General features: G+C 38.7%; 1 protein-coding gene across 1 annotated transcript; it reads right to left on the bottom strand.

Moving 5' to 3' along the window:
* Nucleotides 1–666: 666 nt before the first annotated feature.
* LOC119771163 (amyloid protein-binding protein 2-like) lies at nucleotides 667–23,339 on the bottom strand. The gene is made up of 5 exons (XM_038266626.1): nucleotides 22,617–23,339; nucleotides 12,455–12,933; nucleotides 12,041–12,391; nucleotides 11,033–11,978; nucleotides 667–981 (listed from the first exon to the last, which is right to left on the bottom strand). Exons 1-5 carry the CDS (start codon nucleotides 22,755–22,757, stop codon nucleotides 739–741), a joined length of 2,160 nt encoding a protein of 719 aa, XP_038122554.1. The 5' UTR covers nucleotides 22,758–23,339; the 3' UTR covers nucleotides 667–738.
* Between the last annotated feature and the right edge of the window lie 399 nt (nucleotides 23,340–23,738).

The following is a 23,738-nucleotide window of genomic DNA, read 5'->3' as shown; positions in this document are numbered from 1 at the left end:
ACGCTGCTCTGAGTCGTTTCGCGCAGTGACCAAAGCAATTAGAACTAATTGATTTTTACTCTGTCACCTGCCATCGTTACACTTTTCACGAACAATGCAATTGAAGCTGAAAAACGAACATAAAATACTATATGCAATGCAATCTAATAACCGTTTTTATTATCTTTCTCTCAGTAATAGCCTTTTCTTGAGTTTTTTTCTTTCTATCGTATCACACCCAGATAAATAGCGCAACATTTGTTTAAATTGCAGACACTTTGTTTTAAGCAAAAATGACCGTTAGTAACCATTCCTACAGCCGGAAACAGATATCTTTTTTATTCGAGAATAACATGGTGTTTGCTTTGCTTCACGTGCGCGCATATTTTCTTCTTATTTCTGCTGTCTGCTCACGAGCTAATAATTTCTGGTTTTAAAAATAGGCACATCAAATGACTTAAAAAGTTTACTAGCAAAAGCAAAGAAAACGCTGCACTGCGTTGCTCTGCGCACGCGCTCAGAACGACACGTTCGTGTTGCTTGCTGGCGCTATTTTTGTGCTTTTTGATTCAGTTATTAAGTTTGTGTGTTGTTTATTAATCTCGACGCCAGAGCGCAGCCGGAGCCGCGAGAGCAACACGCGAGACTATTCCTTTTCAACTCAGTGTGGCAAGGAACGAAAATTTCAAAAAAACCAAATTTTGAAGCTCTCGCAACTCGCAGCAAAGCGGAAGACACGCGCTGTGTTTTGTGTTTCTCTCAGAGAATTCGGAGAATGTCCTCCAAGGCCGGCGAAACTGCTGCTGCTGCTGCTGCGGGCGAGATGTCCTCTTGGTTTGGGGTGGGATCGCCTTCGCCGGGGTCCGCCGTGAGCTCGTCGGCGGCGGCGGCGGCATCGTTCGGTTCCCCCGTCAGGCAGTTGATGTTGGAGCACATTTCGAAAAACTTCCGCGTCACCTCCTCCATCGAGGAGTCCTCGGTCAGGTCGGCGGGGAAGTTGTTCTGGAAGGAAGATAAAAATGTTGGCATGTTGGTTATAATGGATATTACATTTCAAATTTCGAGCTTTATTTTCAAAATTTCTAAACATGAAAGTATCAAAAACAAAAACAAAATACTTCTTTCTAATAACCACTAGCCGGCAGCGAAAAAAAAATCAGGAGGCAAAAAAACTTAAATTGACTTTCCCATTGGAAAAACTAGTAAATTCGCAATTCGCAAAACAATTCTAATCTTTAAAAAAAATAAATTTGAGATCAGTTTAAGGAGAAACATATTTTTGTAAATTCGCAATTCGCAATTTTCAGTGTAAGAACAGGCCTTGACCGATCTTATGCACTAGGTTCCCGACGAACACGCACTGCCCTTACACCTACATCTCACCCTTGCTCTGAGTCAGTACGAGCAGCACGCTAGAACACGCTTTGAGTGTTCGTGCCAGGCATGCACACCTTCTTTTCCGGTTACGCATTTTAACTCGGCCGGGGTGGTACATTACGTAGGGTTTGATGTAAGTATAAGCGCCTAACCATTTATAGTGTGCCTATCAATTTTCATTAAAGCAAAACTGTTTTATTTTTAGTTTGAATTCAAAAACTAATTGTTATTTAGTGTGTATTGTTTTCTCCTGAAATCTCCCTATTGTTGAGTTGTGTTTATCTGTTGCTATTTCTTTTGTCGCGGTGTTGTGTTACAATATTTTGGTCCTAAGCATTTTAGAAAAGTTTTCAAAAGTACAGTAGTAATATTTGTGTTAATCCTTTAATCATTCCATAAATTGAGTAAGGGCTCGAACCTCACTTGCTTAAGAAAAAGGTGAAGTTTCAAAACAATGGACAATGAAGGAAATATACTATGTAGTAAAGGAAGATAGTAATTTATGAAGTAGATATAGAAATTAACAATAGTTAATAAAAAGAGGTAACAAACAAGCTTAGATTGTATTGAGGGCAATTTACAGGAAGATGAGAAATTATTCAAATAGATAAATAAAGAAAAGGCACATGATAAACAAAATTGACATCGCTGCCAAATTAAGGAAAGCAGACAGTTTTTACAGCAACATCAATTGGTAAAATAGAGTGGAAAAGCGTTGAGAAATAAGAGAATCAAATAAGTAAAATCAAAATTAAATGGAGGATAGTAAACAGAAGCCGTTTTAGAAAATCAGTGAAAACAAAATAAACAGAAGATAGCTGATAGCTGAAATGGAAAGAAGAGAAACCCCGTTCTGCGATGCTCAGGTACATCCACAGCAGTTGACTCAACATACTGCGAATCAAAACAATACCGTCTGCAATCACAAATTACTTCCCTTTCCCACATTGTCGCGCCCCTTTCTTTTAGCCGTCTCTACTCTGACCCTCGCTGGTCAAAGGTTTACGAGTCGTTTCCACAGGCCACCAGCTAGGTTACACCTTGTCATCATGATGACTAAACCAAGCCAACGTGGAGGTAAGAAAATAGGACACTTGCAAGGAACCAGAGCCATGCTGTTTTGTTCAAACAGCACTACGGATGTAGTTGGGCTCCTTCCGGGATGTTCCTCGCCTAGGTGTGTCAACCGACGAGTATCATCAGTATCATGCACCCTTGGCCTGCAGAAACATATTTTTGTAAATTCAATGATATTTTGCAAATGTTCAGCAGTAACATGACTTTAATGATGTATAACCCGTTTTGTGATGTACTTTGTCGAAATATCGAAAATCAGGCTAGAAATTAGATTTTTTTTTAATCTAAAATGGCGGCCAAAATGGCAGTGTTAAAATATTTCAAATTAGACTAAAATTGGGTCGCAAAACTCTAATATAATGGTAAAAGTAAGAAAATAAAAAAAATGGAGACATTTTTTTTTTTCTTCGTGATTCGATTATTCGAAGTCCCAAACAAACCTTCGGATATTCGAAACATCGGTTGGATAATCGAGTATGGGAGTTTTTTTTTAAATAAAAACTAAAATTTTTACAAAATACCGTATTTTATCGCAAATACTCAAATTTTTAAAATTCGCAATATTGGTATCAATAGATTCCGAATTTTGCATGATTTTTAACTGTTTAATGGAATACTTAAATTTTTACAAAATACCGTATTTTCTCGAAAATACTAAAAAAATATATAATTCGCAAAAAGGGTAATCAAACGATTCGATATTTTGCATGTAATTTAATGCATGCAAAATTTCAAATCGTTTTATACTCGTAATGCAAAATATAAAAATTTGAGTGTTTTCGAGAAAATTCGGTATTTTGTGAAAATTTTAGTATTTCATTCAAAAAACTCTAAAACAGTGAAAATGCATACAAAATTTCATATCGTTTGATACCTATATTGCGAATTATAAAAATTTGAGTGTTTTTGAGAAAATTCGTTTTTTTTTTGTGAAAATTTTAGTATTTCATTCAAAAAACTCTAAAACAGTGAAAATGCATGCAAAATTTCGCTTCGTTTGAAACCCATATTGCAAATCATGAAAATTTGAGTACTTTCAAAATTATACGGTATTTTGTGAATATTTGAGTATTTCATTCAAAAAACTCTAAAACAGCGAAAATGCATGCAAAATTTTCAAACGTTCGATACCTATATTGAGAATTATAAAAATTAGAGTAATTTTTAGAAAATACGGTCTTTTGTAAAAAATTTAGTTTTTTATTCAAAAAAATCTAAAACAGTTAAAATACACGCAAAATTTCGAATCGTTTGATACCCAATTACCCAAATATTGCAAATTATATAAATTTATGTATTTTCAAAAATATGCGGTATTTTGTGATTTTTTTAGTTTTCATGCTTTGAAAATAACAAATTATCAAAAAAATATTTACTAACACGAAACTTGAGTCTTCAACATGATTTGGTAGGTTCAAGTCAATTTTAGAAATATAAATTATCGTCCGTTATCGTCGATAAAGTTATCGCCGATAGAATTATCAGAATAACGATAACGATAACGGTTGATTATCGTTATCGTCTCGATGAAAATTTAAGAATTGTAAAACAGAGATATTTAGAAATTCAAAAATATTTAAAAATTACAAAAAAAATATTAAACATTTTTAAACCAATTAAATTGAGACATTCAAATATCTAAAAAATTACAAAAGATCCAAAATTACAAAATACAAAAAAAATATTTAAAAATTTAAATTCCAGAAATTAAACATTTTAATTTGAAAAAAAAAAAATAAAATTGGAAAAGTAAAACAAAAGAATCTTCAGATTTGAAGAAAAAAAAAAAACGGATCGTGCTCGATTTATAAATTTAGGATGCTGGAATTCAGTAATTCAGGAATTCAAGAATTTTAGAATTCAGAAATTTAGGAATTTAGAATTAAAAAAAAATGAGATTTCGGAATATAGGAATCTGGAAATTTAGGAATTGAGGAATTTAGGAATATAAGAATTAAGGAATTTTGAAATTCAGTAATTTAGGAATTTTATAGTTAAAGAATTGAGGAATTTAGGAATTCAGGAAATTAGTAATTGAAGAATGTATAAATGTAGGAAAATATGAATTTGGGAACTAAGAATTTAAGAATACAGGAATTTAGGGATTCAGGAATTTTGGAATTCAAGAATTTAAAAATTTAGGATTTTAGGTATTTAGGAATGTAGGAGTTCAGCAATTTAGGAATTCTGTAATTAAGGAATTTAAGAATTTAGGTTTTTAGGAATATTGAAATTTGGCAATTCGGGAAATTAGGAAATTAGGAATTCGGGAAATTGTGATTTTAGATATTTTGGGAATTTGGGAATTCATTTACTTAGGAATTTAAGAATTTGAGAATACAATAATTAAGAATTTTAAGAATTTGGGAATTTACTAATTTGAAAATTGAGGTATTCAGAAATTGAGTAGTTTAGGTATTTGGGAATTTAAAAAAAAAACTAGGAATTTAGGAAAACAGGAATTTAGGAATTTATTTATTTAATAATTTAGGAATTTATAAATTAAGGAATTTAGGAATTCATAAATTTAGGAGTTTAGGTATTTAGGAATTTTGTAATTTAGGAAGTTAGGAACTGGAAGATTTAGATTTTGAGAAATATAGAATTTTAGAAATCCAGGAATTTAGGAATTAAGGAATTGGAGAATTCTAGATTACATTTTCAAAACAACCTATCCCTCATGGGTTTCCTATGCAGATAGAACCTTTTGAAAATTTAATCTAGAATTCAGGAATTTAAGAATGGAGGACTTGAAGATTTCAGGAATTTGGGAATTGAGGAATTGAGGAATTTAGGAAATTTGGAATTCGGGAAATTATGATTTTAGGTATTTTGGGAATTTAGAATGTAGGAATTTAAAAATTTAGGAATTGTAGAATCTAGGAATCAAGGAATTTAGAAGTATAGGTGTGAAGGAATTAAAAAATCTAGGAATTTATCAATTTTTAAAATTTAGGAATTGATGAATTTAGAAATTGTGAAATTTAGGAATTTAATAACTTAAGGATCAAGGAATTTAGGAAATTAGAAATTTAGTACTATAGAAATTTAGAAATCCAGGAATTTAGGAATTCAGGAACTTTGGAATTTAGAAATTCAGAAATTTTGGTTTTCAGGAATTGAGCATTTAGAAATTCATGAATATAGGAATGATTCTTGAAAAGTATCGAAAAAAATTTTAACAATCAAATCAAAAATTTCGTTGCAGATATGAGGGTTAAGTGCATCGTTTTTTGAAATAGTTCCATTTAAAATTGAAAGTTGCGAAATATTTTCGCCATTGCGGCTCAGGGTCTAAAGGAATTCTCGGATTAGTTTTCAAAAAGCCGTAAGAGCCATTGGTAAACAAAGTCCTTTTTGCATCGGTATTCGACCTACTTACGAAAAACCAATATCAAAAATGCTTTAGATTGTTCATCTAAACGTCCTTCAAGTGCCCCAAACTAAAAATAAATGAAATTTTGTTTAATTTAGGAGAAAAGCGAATATTAGTGTCAAAGGTCACGGTGGCTCTTACGGCTTTTTGAAAACTCTTCCGAGAATTAAAATGTTCAAAAATAGTGTTTGACCTTGCTGTAAATTAAAAAAAGGCCATCCATCCTAGCTCTGAAACTATTAGTTTTAGTTGATGATGTATAAATAGCTTTTCAAAAGTTGAAAGATATGAGGTATGAATTTTTCAAAGTTTTCCCCATTTAGTCCTCACTTGAACACACTTGACAAATTTCAATGTAGAAGTTGAGGATTTGATGAAATTTATTAACCTAATACCACGAATTGCTTGGTTGAACAAAGGGCATCCATGTACACAGTTTCATAGAAGTTTAAAAATTAGTTGCTCATTTTAATTGAAAACATTGCTTATTTCTTATCTTGTTTGATTTTTAGTGTTTCAATTTATCATGTTTAGTTTATGTTTGTTTTGATCGTATTTGGCTTGCTTGGCTTAGTCTGGGACTTTACAAAAATTACTGCACATTTATTTATGCACATAAATATAGCCGGGACCGTGGTGTAGGGGTAAGCGTGATTGCCTCTCACCCAGTCGGCCTGGGTTCGATCCCAGACGGTCCCGGTGGCATTTTTCGAGACGAGATTTGTCTGATCACGCCTTCCGTTGGACGGGGAAGTAAATGTTGGTCCCGGACTAACCTAAAAAAGGTTAGGTCGTTAGCTCAGTCCAGGTCAGGTGTAGGAGTCGTCTTCCTGGGTCCTGCCTCGGTGGAGTCGCTGGTAGGCAGTTGGACTAACAATCCAAAGGTCATCAGTTCGAATCCCGAGGTGGATGGAAGCTTAGGTGTAAAAAATTTAACGTACAATGTAAACAAACTTAAACAATACACTGTATTTTTTCGTTGTATTTTTTCGGCTCAGGAAACGGGGTCTTCCGAAATCTGCCCTCAGGCAAGTACTTTAGTTTCTTCGAACATCCATCGCCGTTCCCTGATGCGCTCTTGACTTTTAGTGCCTCTGGAGCGACTGACGCACCGACAACATCTAACGATTGCTGTTTTCCTTCTGACGACGACGGTCCGCATCCCGGCGTACCACCACAAGTCTTGACGAGTTGCAGCTACCCCTGCGGCGATTCTTCTCGAACAGTGGCGGACACCGTTTTGACCACGTATTTCGACTGCTGTTACACTGCTGACCCGGGACGCACGAACACACGCATTATGGAAGATTCCCGTCCCTCCATCACGGTCGCGCCAACGCACTGCTGCCTTGTCATCAATTGTACGTGCCATCAAAGTCGTCCCGGCCCTGTGCTTGGATGTGGACGCGGAATCTTTCAAATGCCGACTACAGGCAAGTACCAACACGCTTTTCGTTTTTGTAACGACCCGGCGCCTGATGCCATCTCGACTTCCAGCGACGTTTCGACTAGTACCACGCCTTTTGATGAATTGCCGAGCTCCAGTCTCCGTAGCAATGGGAACTCTCTACGACTGGCGGAAATTGCTGACCCGGGACGCACGACCATCGGCATTATGGAAGACCCCAACTCTCCCGACACAGTCGCGCCACCGCTCTGCTGCGACTCGCTGCGTTCGTGCCTTCCAAGTCGTCCCGGCCCTGTGTTCGGCTCAAGAGAAGGGGTCTTCCAGCATGCACTCTCAGGCATGTATCTTGGCTTTCCCGTCCAATCGCCGTCTCCTGATGCTTCCCAACCTTTCAGCTGCAGCCAGCCACCCCGTCCGGCTTTACACTCGTCGCCCACAGCTCAGCAATGTCATCTTTACTATCAAAACGCCGGTGGCATGAACGGTACTATAAGCGATTACCTACACGCTAGTTCAGGGGAATGCTACGATTTCATTGCGCTGACGGAGACCTGGCTGAAGGATCACACGCTCTCCGCTCACATCTTCGGACCTGAATATGAAACCTTCCGTTGTAATCGCGGGCCGGATAACAGCAAGAAAACTGAGGGTGGTGGAGTTCTTATCGCCGCACGCAAAAGCTTCAAGCCTCGTCGGATTCATCAGGACAACTGGAAGACGGTAGAGCAAGTATGGGTTTCGCTGAAGCTATCGGATCGTGTGCTGTATCTCTGCGCGGTTTACTTCCCACCGGACCGCACTTACGACAAAGACTTGTACAAAGCTCACCTGGATTCTGTGCGATCTATTGTGGAACGAGCCCGTCCAATCGACGACATTTTTGTCGTCGGTGATTTCAATCTCCCAAACTTGAATTGGACGCACTCCCGAAACGGATTCCTTTTTCCCGACCCCGACCGCTCCCAGTTCCATTCCTGTGCCCGTGATCTTCTCGACAGTTACAGTGCGAGCACTCTGCAGCAGATCAACCACGTGACAAACGAGGATGGTCGGAGTCTAGATCTCTGCTTCGTTAGTGTACGTGACACTGCCCCTGAGGTCACCGCCGCGGCGGTTCCACTCGCCAAGGTAGTCGCACGTCATCCGGCTCTCATTATATCGGACGACGGCAGCTGTAGCACCGAGTACCGAGAAGAGATCGCCCTGGTCCGATACAACTTCCGGCGCGCCGACTTCGAGAGTTTGTCCCGCGCCCTACGTGGTATCGAGTGGAGCAGCGTTCTGGACCCTGTAGACATCGATTTAGCAGTCGACACGTACACATGTATTCTGGGAAGACTGATTGAACAGTTTGTGCCGAAGATTCGGAAGGTGGTCTCCCATCACCTTCCCTGGCAAACCCAAGAACTACGCCACCTCAAGACCCAGAAAAGAGCTGCTTTCAAGGTTTCCAACGGATCTGTACACTTACGCGACTACTATCTTCGGATTAATCACAGCTATCAACGATTGAGTCGCAGGTGCTTTGCAAACTACCAGCGCAAAATGCAGAAGAAATTGAAAACCGACCCGAAGAAATTCTGGAAATTTGTCAACGAGAGCCGTAGAGAATCTGGATTGCCGACTTCAATGCGGTTGGCTGACGATGAAGGAGATGATGCAGACAAAATTTGCCAGCTTTTCGCGAAGAAGTTTGCCGGTGTATTCTGCGCGGAGCCTATTACTGACGAGGAAGTCCGAGCCGCCGCAGAAAACGTTCCACGTCGGGATGAACTACTGGCTTCGATCGAGATTGATGAAGGTACCATCCAAGCCGCTGCATCCAAACTAAAACACTCTTGCTCACCAGGACCGGACGGGATACCGTCTACCCTGCTGAAACGTTGTTCCTCCAGCCTATCGGCACCACTCTTACACCTGTTTCGTCTTTCGTTGAGCTCTGAAAGTTTCCTGTTGCCTGAAGCAAGCTTACATGTTTCCAGTGCACAAAAAAGGCGATCGAACAAACGTGGAGAACTACCGTGGGATTTCCGCTTTGTGTGCCACCTCAAAGTTGCTGGAATTGGTTGTGATTGATCCGGTTTTCTCGCATTGCCGCCAAGACCTTGCTGATGAACAACACGGGTTCTTTCCGAAGCGCTCAACAGCAACCAATCTTCTTTGCTTCACCGAATCGATCATCAACAGCTTCGACGCCCACTCTCAAACCGATGCCATCTACACAGATCTGTCAGCCGCCTTCGACAAAATTAACCATCGCATCGCTGTTGCTAAGCTTGAGAGATTGGGTTTCGAGGAAGCCTATTGGCCTGGTTCAAGTCTTATCTAACGGGACGTTCGCTGAGGGTGAGAATCGGAGACGCACTTTCCGATATCATCGAAGCCACATCGGGTATCGCGCAAGGAAGCCACCTCGGTCCGGTGGTATTCCTGTTTTACTTTAACGACGTTAATTACACCGTCACTGGACCTCGCCTCGTTTACGCGGATGACCTCAAGCTTTTTGCTCGAATTGACAACTCGAACGACGCCGAAGCATTGCAGCACGATCTTGACAGGTTTGCTGGTTGGTGCGAGGTGAACCGCATGATCCTCAACCCTGGAAAATGCCAAGCGATCACGTTCAGTCGGAGACACTTCCCAGTAACCTTCGACTACCGTATTAATGATACTTCTGTCGAACGGGTCACTCACGTGAAGGATTTGGGAGTCATCTTGGACACGCAACTAACTTTCAAGCAGCATCTGTCATACATAATCGCCAAAGCCTCCCGACAACTAGGATTGGTAATCCGCATGACGCGCAAGTTCACTGACATTTATTGTCTAAAGACCCTGTACTGCGCGCTGGTTCGATCCACTCTAGAGTACTGCTCGACAGTGTGGTCCCCGCACTACAACAACGCTGTTTGTCGCCTCGAAAGCATCCAACGAAGGTTTGTGCGATATGCCCTCAGGCAGCTGCCGTGGACAAATCCTTGCATCTTCCGCCGTACGAACAACGCTGCCGTTTGATCGACCTCGATACACTACAGCTACGACGAGACCTAGCCCGTGCGATGACTTCTGCTGATGTCCTACTCGGCCGGATTGATTGCCCTGATCTGCGTAACCAGATTCAGCTCCGAGTGCCTACCCGACAACTACGCCACACGCCAGCTCTCGAAGTTCCGTTTCGTCGCACCAACTACAGCGCGAATGGTGCCATCAACGGACTAAAGAGAGCGTTTAACAAAGTGTCCAGTGTGTTTAGCTTAGATGTGTCTCGTACTACGTTGCGTTTTAAGTTTGTGTCCTTGTTAAGATCTTTGTTACGTATGTAAATTTAGTTTTAAGTGCATCATTGGGGCAAAATAAGTGCCTGTTGAGAAGAAATAAACAACATATTAGAAAAAGAGGTTTGCAATTGCCTCAACAATCAAGCCTTCGAACACCTAGTTTCGAGTAGGAATCTCGCAATCGAGAACGTCAAGGCAATGCTGTAGAGCGAATAATTTGATTATTTATGCACAAAATTTTGGAAATGTTTGTTAAAAAACTCAGCTAAAGTTGACCTTTGAAAAAAAGATTAAACAAGTCAAAATTCCAGCCATAAAATTTTCCAAAATTTTAAGAGTTAGGTTGGGTTGTGAAGGGTTAAAAATGGATTTGCGAAAATTTGAAGCAGTCGTGACTGACCGGTTACAATAATATTGATTGAAATAATTGAAATCGATGAGCCTGTCCAAATCCAAGTAAAACTCTCTTTGGGAAACTGCGGAGAATTTCCCTTATCCCCTTTTAAAAGGTGGAACATCAACACAGTAAATACTCACCCGCACGGCCTGGTTGTTCTCGCGCAGCATCCGCCACTCCTCGAGCACGTTCGAATACTGGTCGTAGCGGGCCTGATCGCCGGTGTACTCGTAGATGTGGATCAACCCCCGGTAGTCGTACTCCAGCCCCGAGTACGACTCACCGAACAGCCGCAGGCTAATCTCGATGCTCTTCAAGTACAGCTCTTCCGCCTCCTGGTGCTTCTGCATGTGATAGTTGTAGAGGGACGCGAGATGGCCGATCGAGAGCCCCACCTCGTAGTCGTACGGACCGAGGATGTGGGTTTTGATGCGGATCGCCCGCTTGTGCATCTGCTCGGCGTCGTCAAACTTGGACATGGACTGGTAGAGCCGTCCGAGGTTGCCGTAGTGTTTGGCGGTTTGGACGTTCGTCTCGCCGAACGCTTCCAGGGAGAGGTGCAGGGCGGATCGGTGGAGTTCCTCGGACTGCTCGAGGAGACTTTTGCAGCGGTTGTAGTCGATGGTGGAGGCCATCGTGTCCAGGGCGATCTCTTCGAGGATGAGGGCTTTAACGCGCTTGGCTGAGGCCAGCATCAGGTGGTTGCTGGGGACGAGTTCCTTCATGATGTCGATGGCGCGTTCGACGTTTGCGGTGGCGGAGTCGAACTTGCCGGAGCTGTACTCTAGCACGTACAGGCAGTAGGCCAGGTCTTCGTGGGCTACGGCGACGTGGAGGTTGCGCGGGCCAAAGATTCGACAGAGGATTTCGTGCGCTTCGGTGTAGACGGCGACGCTGTTGGCGATCGAGTCCACGTTCAGCAGGAAGAAGCCGTAGTCGAGCAGCGCGTCGGCGTACTTTTGATGGTTCGTGCCGAAGCTGTTCCGGGCCCGGCAGACGGCCTGCTTGATGAGCATGCTGGCCGACTGGAACTGGCGCTTGACGACGCAGGACTTGGCGACCTGGCGGAGGACGTCCACGATGATTCTGAAGGAGAAACAACGTTACAATTTGGGGAAGTCACTTGAACAATTCGCCTCTCAACTCACCTATCCGGGGTGTGCTTGTTGATGTGCTTCAACGCCCGGATGCTCCACCGATAGCTCAGGTCGTACTCGCTGCGGTAAAAGTGCAGCACCGAAATCTGCTGGTAGATGTTGGCCAGCAACGAGTTGGGGATGTTACTCAGTGCGTCCACATCTTCCCCGTTATTACTGCCGCTGCTAAAACTGTGACTGCTTTTCCGACTGCTGCAAGAACTGCTCGAACTGCACGGCTGCGACGAAGACTTGAGGTCCTGCTGGTGCTGCTGGGTCAGCTTGTCGATGATGGCCAGCGCCTGGGCGCAGGTCACGTTCGCCTCCTTGAAGCAGCAGAACGCGGTTTGGGCGCAGAGTAGTCTAAAATTAAAATTAAATTATCAATAAACCACTAAAGACCAAGAAACGCCCAACCCATCTCACTTCTGAATACAGTTCAGCTCGATCAGGTACCGCATGTAGCTGGCCCGCAGCAGCTGGATCATGTCCAGCGTGATGTTGAACACGTGCAGCGAGTCCTCCAGCCAACCCGACTCGCACAGAAACGACCCCAGCCGAATCCCGTTGTCGATCTGGTCCACGAACGCCGCCACAACCCGCCAACTAGTGTCCTGCCCTGCCTTATCGCGGTCGTCCCCCTCCCGCCGCGCTCCGGCATGATCTTCCAGGCAGGCGTCCCGCACCGCCCCCGTCACGGCCCCGTTCTGCAGGTAGTACACGCTGGTCGAGCGGCAGTAGTTGGTCTGCAGTTCGCTCACCACCATCCGGTGCGCGGTCATCAGCGTTTGGACGCACTTGAACATGATTTGCTTGAGCGACGCTTGCCGGATCAGGCGGTTGAAGGTGTCCAGGTCGGTCAGCTGCACGAGCAGGATGTCCTTGAGCGAGTCGAAGTTGCACATCTGGGCGGGGAGAGGGATGAGAGAACAAAGAGATTAATATTAATTGTGAGATAATTATTGAGGAGCATGGTGTCAACTTCTTTTCTGTTATTTTATTGTTTTAGTTTTTGGAAAAAATCAAATGATTTTTTTAACAGTCCAATTTCCATATGTAAAGTTAATTCACTGTTAACAAAAATCACTTCACTTTTAACGGCCGAAACCCAGTTAGAGGCAGACAAACGTCAACAAACCAAAACAAACCGAAATGACCGAGGGGTTGGTAGAAGTAAAACCTAGTTCAATAACTAAAAAACTTTTTTCAAGCCTTTAACGCATTCAAGTCACAATTAGAAAAAAATAAGGAGAAAAAAGGTTAACAAAATTGAATAACTTTTGTTTTTTTTCATCAGGAAAATTTTATGAATCGGTGGTCCCCTCGTAATTTTTTGTTCAGCCCAGTTAGCGAGCAGCATTCGGTAACTGGGCTACGTTCTCAGCCCAGTTACCAAACAAGTACAGCATTTTTTTGCTTACAAAAATTTAATTTCTTAAAATTGGTATGCTTTGATTTGTTTTTGTTTATATGTTTTGGGAGGCAAATAAAACCACCTATTTTGATTTTTCGAAAAAATATTTTTTGGGAACAAAATATATAATTTCAGGAAAACATTTTTTTTTGACTTCAGCTCTTAATGAAAAATCAAATTTGCAATCGAAAAGTACTTTAAAGATTTTTTAAATAAAATGCACCGTTATCAGCAGTTAGTTTAATTTTAATTGAAAAATTCCCGTTTTTAGATTTTTAAAATCCAGAGTAAATTTTCAAAATAACCTATGAGTCATGGGTTTTATATGCACCTTTTGTAAATGTAATCTAGAAATATGGTTCATTGTCTATTGTCGAAAATATATTTTTCAGGTTCAGAAAATTTTCAATATACCTTGCCTAGGAGAAATTCTAAACTATTGTTTGAAAAGGCGAAAAAAAAAACAAGAAAATTTCCATATTTTGTAATGCCAATATTTCAGCAATTAATAATTCAATTCAATTTTTAAAAATGAAACATTTGGAAATTTTACGACTTTCCCGGGAAAACGGTAATAACAAAATCTATGTCATTTCAATAACAAATACTGTTAAAATAACAGAAAATGTTATGGATTCTTTTTCAAAATCAAAATCAAATTATTCAATCTACAGCATTGCCTTGGCGTTCTCGATTTCGAGATTCCTACTCGAAACCAAGTGTCCAAAGTTCCGAAAGCTTGATTGTTGAGGCAATTGCTAACCTCTTTTTACACCTCAGCTTCCATCCACCCCGGGATTCAAACTGACGACCTTTGGATTTTGAGTCCAACTGCCTACCAGCGACTCCACCGAGGCAGGACCCTGGGAGACGACTCATACACCTGGACTGAGGTAACGACCTAACCTTCTAGGTTAGACCGGGGCCAACATTTACTTCCCCATCCGACAAATCTCGTCTCGAAAAATGCCACCGGGACCCGTCTGGGATCGAACCCAAGCCGACTGGGTGAGAAGCAACTACGCTTCCCGAACAGACGGTAATAACTAAATTCATGCCATTTCAATAACAAATACTGTTAAAATAACAGAAAGTGTTATGGAATCTTCTTGAAAATCCAATTTTTGCATAAAAGTTCAATAACAGTTTATGTTATCATAACAAAATTTGTTATTGGTCTGATATTGGTTGAAATCCAAAACAACTTGGGAATAACATTTTTTGTTATGGAAGAATACCGCCAATTGTTATTGTGATGATCGGATTAGTTGTTAAAATAACAAAAAATAATAACAAAGATTTGTTCGAAGAATAACTAAAACTGTTATAAGTCTGTTATTACAGTAACAATCCAATAACAAAAAAATCATAACGATGAATAACAAATCTTGTTATAAATAACATAAAATGTTATTGGTCTAGTATTTCCAAATATCAAAAAATGTTATTCCCAAGTTATTGCCGTCTGCTCGGGTTACCCCTACACCACGGTCCCGGATGGATTCTTTTTGAAGAACTGTTATTGAGATGACCGGATTAGTTGTTAAAATGACAAAAAATAAAAACAAAGATTTGGAGCCTAACATTTCATTAGGGCACAAAACTTTTGTAAACAATAGTGTATCCCTTTCACTCGAATGACAGTTTGCATAAGGTGTGAGAGGGATACACTCTTGTTTACAAAAGTTTTGTGCCCTAATGAAATGGAAAGCACGATTTGTTCGAAGAACAACAAAAAAAAGTGTGTGACGAATAACAAATCTTGTTATAAATAACATACAATGTTATTGGCTTAGCATTTTTAAATATCAAAAAATGTTATTCCCAAGTTATTTCCGTCTGCTCGGGTTTTCGAAAAAAAAATATTTTTTTTTTGAATCAAAGCTAACATTTCAAAAGGGATAAACATTCAATATTACTCCCAAACTAAGTTTGAGCCAAATAAAAAATACTGAGTTTAAAATTGGTCGAAATCGGCCGATTTCGCACAGTATTGCTCGATGTAAATTTAACCCTCTACAATCCAACACCGCCTTAAGACGGGCTTCAATTTAAAAAAAAATGCAAAAAAAAACAATTTTTGATCTTTAAAAAACATTGGAAAGTAGAGCTCTTTAAATTTTTTAAAATTTCAGGGTTGGAAGTTGGACTTGTTTTGATGTGACTTTGCCAATGATTTCAAAAATGTCATTTTTTAGGGGTCAACTTTGGCTGAGTTTTTTGCTAACATTTCCTATATTTTAAGTAAAAAAAGTAGTAGTGAAATATAAAAAACAAGCAAAAATTTGAAAAAGTGACTGTAAAAGCATGAAAAAATTAGATAGGTTTTTCGTAGAACAAAAGTTGCTCAAAAGGACCTCCTCCACACGGGAAAATTAAAAAAAAAATCCAAAAAAATAATTTAGGCAGTAGAGGGTTAATTGAAAGTTGCATGGAAGTGTACATCCAATCCAAAAAAACATGAAATTTGCTTTTTTTCTCAGCTTGCTGTTTTTGACATATGGGTCATTCCACCTCAATCGTGACAAAAAAGTGCAAAATTGAAATCAAAATTCAAAGTCAAAATCGACTTTCCTTCAAAATTTAATATCTTGTTAACTAAAAATAAAATATTGAATCCAAATGGAAAACACAACTTTTTTCAAGAAAATGATGGTTATGTCAAAACTTTATTTAAAATATGCTCTCAATGTGAATATTATTAGAAATTTTCACTTGGAAAATGGACTAAATTTCTTTAAAATGAGTCCTTGCTCGACTTTGTACGGCTTGCGATTCCAAGATATCGCAATTTGAAACTTTAGGATGGTCCAATTTGTACGAAAATCGTGATTTTTGCTTGTTTTGATGGTATTAACAGCCCCACCAAATTTAAGCTTGATTAGAAAATGTTGATTTCGAGTGCTGTGTACTTTTGAGGCAGAATAACCCATATTTTTTTTATTCCGTGTACATTGTACATCGATGACGACGCTTTAATCGTTTTATTTAATAAACAAACGAGCACATGAACCACGATAGTTGAACCTTTATATCAGCCCGACACGTCCTTGGCTGGGTCTCACTGTTTGATTACTTTTTTCTTTTGAAATTTCATCTTTACTCTGCCTCTGAGCGCAAATATGCCAGAAACCCCCCATGATTCCCGATAAGAGAAACGGTGTGCGAACAAATTTGCGACTTGGCAATCTTTCAGCGCTCATTTCGTAAGCATTTCTACAATTTTTAATCGATGATTCATTCACCAAAATCCTGCACCTGAACATTTCGCGCATCACGACTGGTGGCACGGCACACGGTGTCCAAAAAATTATAACTGCTGCGTCATAAATTAGCGCTCATCAATTAGACCTGGTATTGGACGGCATCAACTAGTGGGACAATCCGAGCAGTTTTGAGCTCATTGCCTCAAATAAAAAAAAAAAAAAAAAAAAACAAAAAAACAAAAAAACCTTATTACGAGCAGATGGTCCACTCCGTACCTGGATGACTTCTCTATACAATACTAAGCTCCGATGTGCAAACGAAAACAAACACGGATTTGTCGCATTTCTCTTATCAGTTGTTGTTGTGGCTATGACTATGACTTGCGCCGTTCTACCACTACTTGAGCTTAATCTGCAGGTTTAATCCCACTACATCGTACTGGTCGAGAGTATTGTTTGCACTTGCTGAAGAAGAGACTTCCTAGTATTGTTGGCATGGTGACGACTGTTTAAAAAATCTATAAAAACTATGTTGTGTACAATTTCTATTTCACCCAATATTGTTATGGGTTTTTCTTGGAATTCTTATTTTTGTTGAAACTCTCAGTTTGAAATCTGATCATGGAGAAAATACACAGTTCAACAAAAAATCAAATGTTTCTTGTCTCTGAGACGAGAATATGTGTTCCTAGTAGAATTTTGCCTGCTGAATCCGAATCCGGGTCCAGAATTGCTCCAAATGGTCCCAATTTTGAGATACACCCGTTTGAAATGTTAGTTTAGGCCAAAATTAGCTACTTTGTCGACTATTTTACAAAAGAACTATTGAATAAACAACTAAACCAATACATGTATCTTAAAGTTCACGTTTTCCTCTTTCTGAAACACTCCTGGTTTTTAAAATTTGATTGTTTCTACGCATATTTATAGCCATTTTAAAATTAGAATTTGACTTGCATGCAAGTTGGAAAAACTTGAATGAGAACCAACTGAAAATATAATTTTAAAATGGCTATAAATATGCGTAGAAACAATCAAATTTTAAAAACCAGGGGTGTTTCAGAAAGGGGAAAACGTGAACTTTAAGAAACATGTATTGGTTTAGTTGTTTATTCAATAGTTCTTTTGTAAAATAGTCAACAAAGTAGCTAATTTTGGCCTAAACTAACATTTCAAACGGGTGTATCTCAAAATTGGGACCATTTGGAGCAATTCTGGACCCGGATTCGGATTCAGCAGGCAAAATTCTACTAGGAACACATATACTCGTTTCAGAGACAAAATCTTGTTGGACTGTGATATCTTTAGATATATATGATTCGGAAAAAAGTTCTCCGATCGGGCTCAAAATTTTTCTGGGGGTTCCTTGGCCGAAATAATTAGACCCGTTTTTTTTTGTTTGGCCATTTTGACCTACGCCGTGTTAGGGTGGTCCAAAAAATGGCCATTTTCGTCGATTTTCGCAAAAACCACTTTTTTCAAAAAGTCATATCTCCGCGCCATTTCATCCGATTTTAGCTGTCCTAGACGCAAAAGAAAGGTGATTAGTTTGGCTATTTGGGAAAAATAGTAAGAAGTTTCAAAAATCTAGCTTAACATTTGAAAAGGTCGTATGAAAAGTTAATATGCTGTTTTGAAGGTCTCGGGACCAAAGAGCCTATGTCTGGAAATATTTTTATCGGATTCCTCGGAAAATGTCACATAACATATCAAAAAATGGTGAAGTTATGTTTTCGATACTCTACGATATTCTATTTTTTGAAAATAAAAACTGAGTTTTTCGATGCGCCACGTTCAAAAATGGGAAAAAGACGAAAACGGGAGAAAATCGACTTTTTTCACTAAAACTGCGATAACTTGAAAATTTCAGCGATGACCTACACATGTTAGGGTACCAAAAGTTGCGTATTTTATGAAAATACCCACTCGTTCCCAAATTTTGGGAGGTTGTTTGGGACCCTAAAAGGGACCCAAAAAATGTGCTGCTGAAAAAATCAATTGCAAAATAACAGGATTTGTTCTAGGAACGAGATTTTTTCAGCGAAGTGATCTTAAGATGTCCCATACACAACCCTTTTAACAGAATTCAGTTTCATTGAGAAGAATCTGCGAAATGGTAAAATCCGTAAAAAATTAAGGTCCAATAAACCAAATTTTCAATTTTTGCATTTTGGGTGTTTTTTAATACCCCTGACCCAAGGCGGTTTCAAAAACACCCAAAAAGCAAAAACTGGAAATTTGGTTTTTTGGACCTTTTCAAAAAAAAAAAAAACTCCAGACTTTGACCCAATCTCACCACCCAATGTCATCCCCACTGACGGTACTGAAAAAAAAATCACAAGATACTGTATTTTTTTTAAAGTACTCAAATTTTCATAATTTGCAATATGGGTATCAATCGATTCAAAATTTTGCAAGCATTTTCACTTTTTTAGAGTTTTTTGAATGAAATACTCAAATTTTCACAAAATATCGTATTTTCTCGAAAATATTAAAAAACATATTATTCAAAATTTTGCATGCATTTTCACTGTTTTAAAGTTTTTTGAATGAAATTCTAAAAATGTCACAAAAATCCGTATTTTGTCGAAAATACTTAAAAAGTGAAAAAACAGGTAAAATTTCGCTTCGTAAGAATATGGGTATCAAACCATGTTGCGAATTATAAAAATTTGAGCATTTTCGAGAAAATACGCTATTTTGTGATCATTTTAGTAATTCATTCAAAAAACTCTTAAACAGTAAAAATGCATGCAAAATTTCAAATTGCTTGATACCCATATTGCGAATTACAAAAATATGAGTATTTTCGATAAAATATGGTATTTTGTGAAAAGTTGAGTTTTTCATTCAAAAAACTTTAAAACTATGACAATGCAGGTAAAATTTCACTTCGTTTGATACAGATATTGCCAATTATGAAAATTTAAGAACTAAAACAAACGGTATTTTGTTAAAATATTAGTATTTCTTTCAAAAAACTCATTAGCGGTGAAAATACATGCAAAATTTCGTAGGTATCGTTTGATACCGATATTGCGAATTATTAAATTTTTAGTATTTTGTGAAAATTTGAGTATTTATTTCATTCAAAAAACTCTTGAACAGTGAAAATACATGCAAAATTTCATATCGTTTGATACCCTTATTGCGAATTATAAAATTTTTAGTATTATCGAGAAAATACGGTATTTTGTGAAAATTTTAGTAATTATGCTTTGAAACTAGGCCGATGCAAATATTTTTTGAAGTTTATGTCCCTCGAATCTGACCAAAATCGAGAAGGGGGCAAAAGATAAAAAAGTTTAAACATTGAATATACGAGCCATGGTTTCAACATTTGGATGAACAAAGTGTTTAAAAATGCATTTTACACCTGCCCAGTTGTTTTGCAATCATTAGTATCGATGAAAATTTATTTCAATTTACTTTAAACCCAGCCCAAACATGCTAAATGGGTAATTCTCTACCAACTCATACGAAATCGGGAAAAGTTGCCCCGACCCCTCTTCGATTTGCGTGAAACTTTGTCCTAAGGGGTAACTTTTGTCCCTGATCACGAATCCGAGGTCCGTTTTTTGATATCTCGTGACGGAGGGGCGGTACGACCCTTTCCATTTTTGAACATGCGAAAAAAGAGGTGTTTTTCAATAATTTGCAGCCTGAAACGGTGATGAGATAGAAATTTGGTGTCACAGAGACTTTTATGTAAAATTAGACGCCCAATTTGATGGCGTACTCAGAATTCCGAAAAAAACGTATTTTTCTCCAAAAATCACTAAATGTTTTTAAAAACTTCTCCCATTTTCCGTTACTTGACTGTAAAAATTTTTGGAACATGTCATTTTATGGAAAATTTTATGTTCTTTTCGAATCTACATTGACCCAGAAGGGTCATTTTTTCATTTAGAACAAAAATTTTCATTTTAAAATTTCGTGTTTTTTCTAACTTTGCAGGGTTATTTTTTAGAGTGTAACAATGTTGTACAAAGTTGTAGAACAGACAATTACAAAAATTTTGATATATAGACAGAAGGGGTTTGCTTATAAACATCACGAGTTATCGCGATTTTACGAAAAAAAGTTTTGAAAAAATTGGTCGTCATCGATCATGGCCGTTCATGGTCACCCGCGACAGACACGGACGACGAAACAAAGAGAAAAGTAACTTTTTCAAAACTTTTTTTCGTAAAATCAAGATAACTCGTGATGTTTATGTCTATACATCAAAATTTTTGTAATTGTCTGCTCTACAACTTTGTAGAACATTGTTACACTCTAAAAAATAACCCTGCAAAGTTAGAAAAAACACGAAATTTTAAAATGAAAAATTTTGTTCTAAATGAAAAAATGACCCTTCTGGGTCAATGTAGATTCGAAAAGTACATTAAATTTCTCATAAAATAACATGTTCTAAAAATTTTTACAGTCGAGTAACGGAAAATGGCAGAATTTTTTAAATTTTTTAGTGTTTTTTTTCGATGAAAAATACGTTTTTTCGGAATTCTGAGTACGCCATTAAATCGGGCGTCTAATTTTACATAAAAATCCCTTTGACACCAAATTTCTATCTCATCACCGTTTCAGGCTGCAAATTATTGAAAAACTCATCTTTTTTCGCATGTTCAAAAATGGAAGGGGTCGTACCGCCCCTCCGTCACGAGATATCAAAAAACGGACCTCGGATTCGTGATCAGGGACAAAAGTTACCCCTTAGGACAAAGTTTAACGCAAATCGAAGAGGGGTCGGGGCAAATGCTGTGTGAGTTGGCGGAGAATTACCCAAATATGATTATAAATGCAGAAAAATGCGTTTTAGATAGTTTTAAGTTGATTTGACTTGTATTTCATTAAAATTTTGAAGCTTTTTTGGATAATTTTTTTTTGCCCCCTGATTTTTCGGACCAAACTTTGAAAAATATTTGCAACGGCCTTACTACGTTATCAAAATAAATATTCTAAGCGAATGCATTAAAAATTTAACACTATATTGGTGGATTAAGAAAGATTTTAAATATGCGTTATCGTCCGTTATGGGCCGATAGAATTATTGAAATTAACGATAATGATAGATTATCGTTATCGTCCCGACGATAACGATATCCATTATCGTTATCGTTAGACGATAATATTATCAAAGACAATTCTCTCGATTAACAACCTTGATAAATATCATTTAAGTGGTCATTACTTGAGACAGGGTTGCCAGATTTTCAATGTTTTGGACTTGTTTGGAAGGTCTTTCGAATAAATAAGTAGTCCTTACTGTATAAAGTTTTAACATTTGCGGAAATTTCAACTTTTTTCAATTCCTTAAAAAAGTAGTAGTATAAATTCAGTAATAAGAGTTTAGGAGGTAACCGTACATTTACGATTCAATTGAAGCAACTTAAAACAAACAAGGCAAATTTGAAGAATAAAAATGATGGCACATCGATTGTATCGAAAAAGTTAAAGACAGATTCTCTTTTTAAAGATTCAGTCGTTTTTTTTTTTAAATTTAGCTACATGATTAGGTCAAATTTGATTATAGCTAAAAGTGATCGGTGTATTTTTAACACATCTAAATTTAGATCAACTAATTTCAAACCCAAATTTGGACGACTTTTTTTTAGGCCAATATAATGTTTTGTGTCCACACAAGCATGTCTCACTGAACACTTTGCCTCCCCCATTCACACGTGTGTTTGAGGCTGGCCACTCTTCGTCAGCCAGTGGCAAATTTCTGCGATTTTCTATGTCCCATCGCCGTCGTCGTGCAACAAGAGAGGAAAGATTTTTCTTCTCAAGACAAGACTTTCCCTCGGGCCCAGGTTTGTTTGGGATGTGGTCGTGGGGGTGGGGGGGTGTTGAAAACGGGACAACTGTCAGGGAGCTGTAACCTTTGGGATGTCCTTGGGTGGGGAAAAACTCTCGGATTAATTCCGTCGTAATGTAAATCCCGGAAGTAAAGAGTTGACGCGCTCACCTCTTCGTAGACCGTGGCCAGAATCGCCGTCGGCAGGTGCCGCAGCTCGGCAATCCGGTCCAGGCTGGCAACGTTGTGATTCAGGTTTTTCACGTAGGCCAGCAGGCACTGGTTGTACAGCGAGGCAGGTTCCTTGGCCATCTTTCCGAACTCTTTGCGTTGCTTCTGCACCAACGATTAGAAATCACTTCCGTGTGTGTATTGTTGAACCTGCTGAAGACCAGGTCACCACCAACAACAACACAAGCTCATCCGAGACGAGGTCACCGAAACAAGTGGGCCTTGAATCTTCCTGCTCCTCCTTGCTTCGTCTCCTCCTCCAGCTGTCTGCTGCAGCAATTTTATGCCACGAGAAAAAGTGTCACTTTCAATTTTGTGGTTTCACTTTAGGGTCTCCACCAGGCAAAAAGAAAAAAAAAGAGGACACAAACACACTTGCCACACGAACCCCCTTCACGGAACAAATCCGGAAGTTTTTTTTCACGTCGAGTTTTCCTCCTTCGAAAATCGCTCCCCAAATTGCACAACCGAAAAATCAACAAACTTCAACTTTTTAAAGTTCCCCTAATCCAATTCATTTACACTAACGCACTAACAAGTTCCGAAATCCGCGACGGTTCCTGGCAGATTCCGTTCGCGCGAGCACGGCCGAGTTTGACTTCTTTTCCGTAAAAAATCGTCAGCCAATCTGGCAGATGATGAATGAAAAGAAAAAGTGGCTGCTCGCTTCGAGATCTGTCAGTGGGACGGCGAAGAGATGCCAGATGAGTACAGACTTGTCTTTGCTCGCAAGTTTTTGACAGACATTTTAGGGGAAGGAAAGATTTTTGATCCAAAAAGCATCTGCATATAGGTTTTTGGAATATCTGCAGGAGTGAACAGAAATTGCAGGGTGACGAATTAAAGTTTTGTTGATAATATTTATTAGTTTTTTGGTAAATATTATTTTTAGAATTTTATGTAATTTATCGAACAAATTGTAATGTTTGACAAAAGTATGTGCAATATTTGAATATATAAATATCTTTAGCATAAAATTTTAATTTAGGTCTATAAAATAACCAAATTGTTTTGGTGATAAGTATTACTGCTGAAAAAAATAGTTTTGAATTTCAAGCTTGA

Source organism: Culex quinquefasciatus, chromosome 1, assembly GCF_015732765.1.
Source record: "Culex quinquefasciatus strain JHB chromosome 1, VPISU_Cqui_1.0_pri_paternal, whole genome shotgun sequence".
Classification (NCBI taxonomy): domain Eukaryota; kingdom Metazoa; phylum Arthropoda; class Insecta; order Diptera; family Culicidae; genus Culex; species Culex quinquefasciatus.
This window is presented reverse-complemented; position numbering and strand designations above follow the sequence as displayed.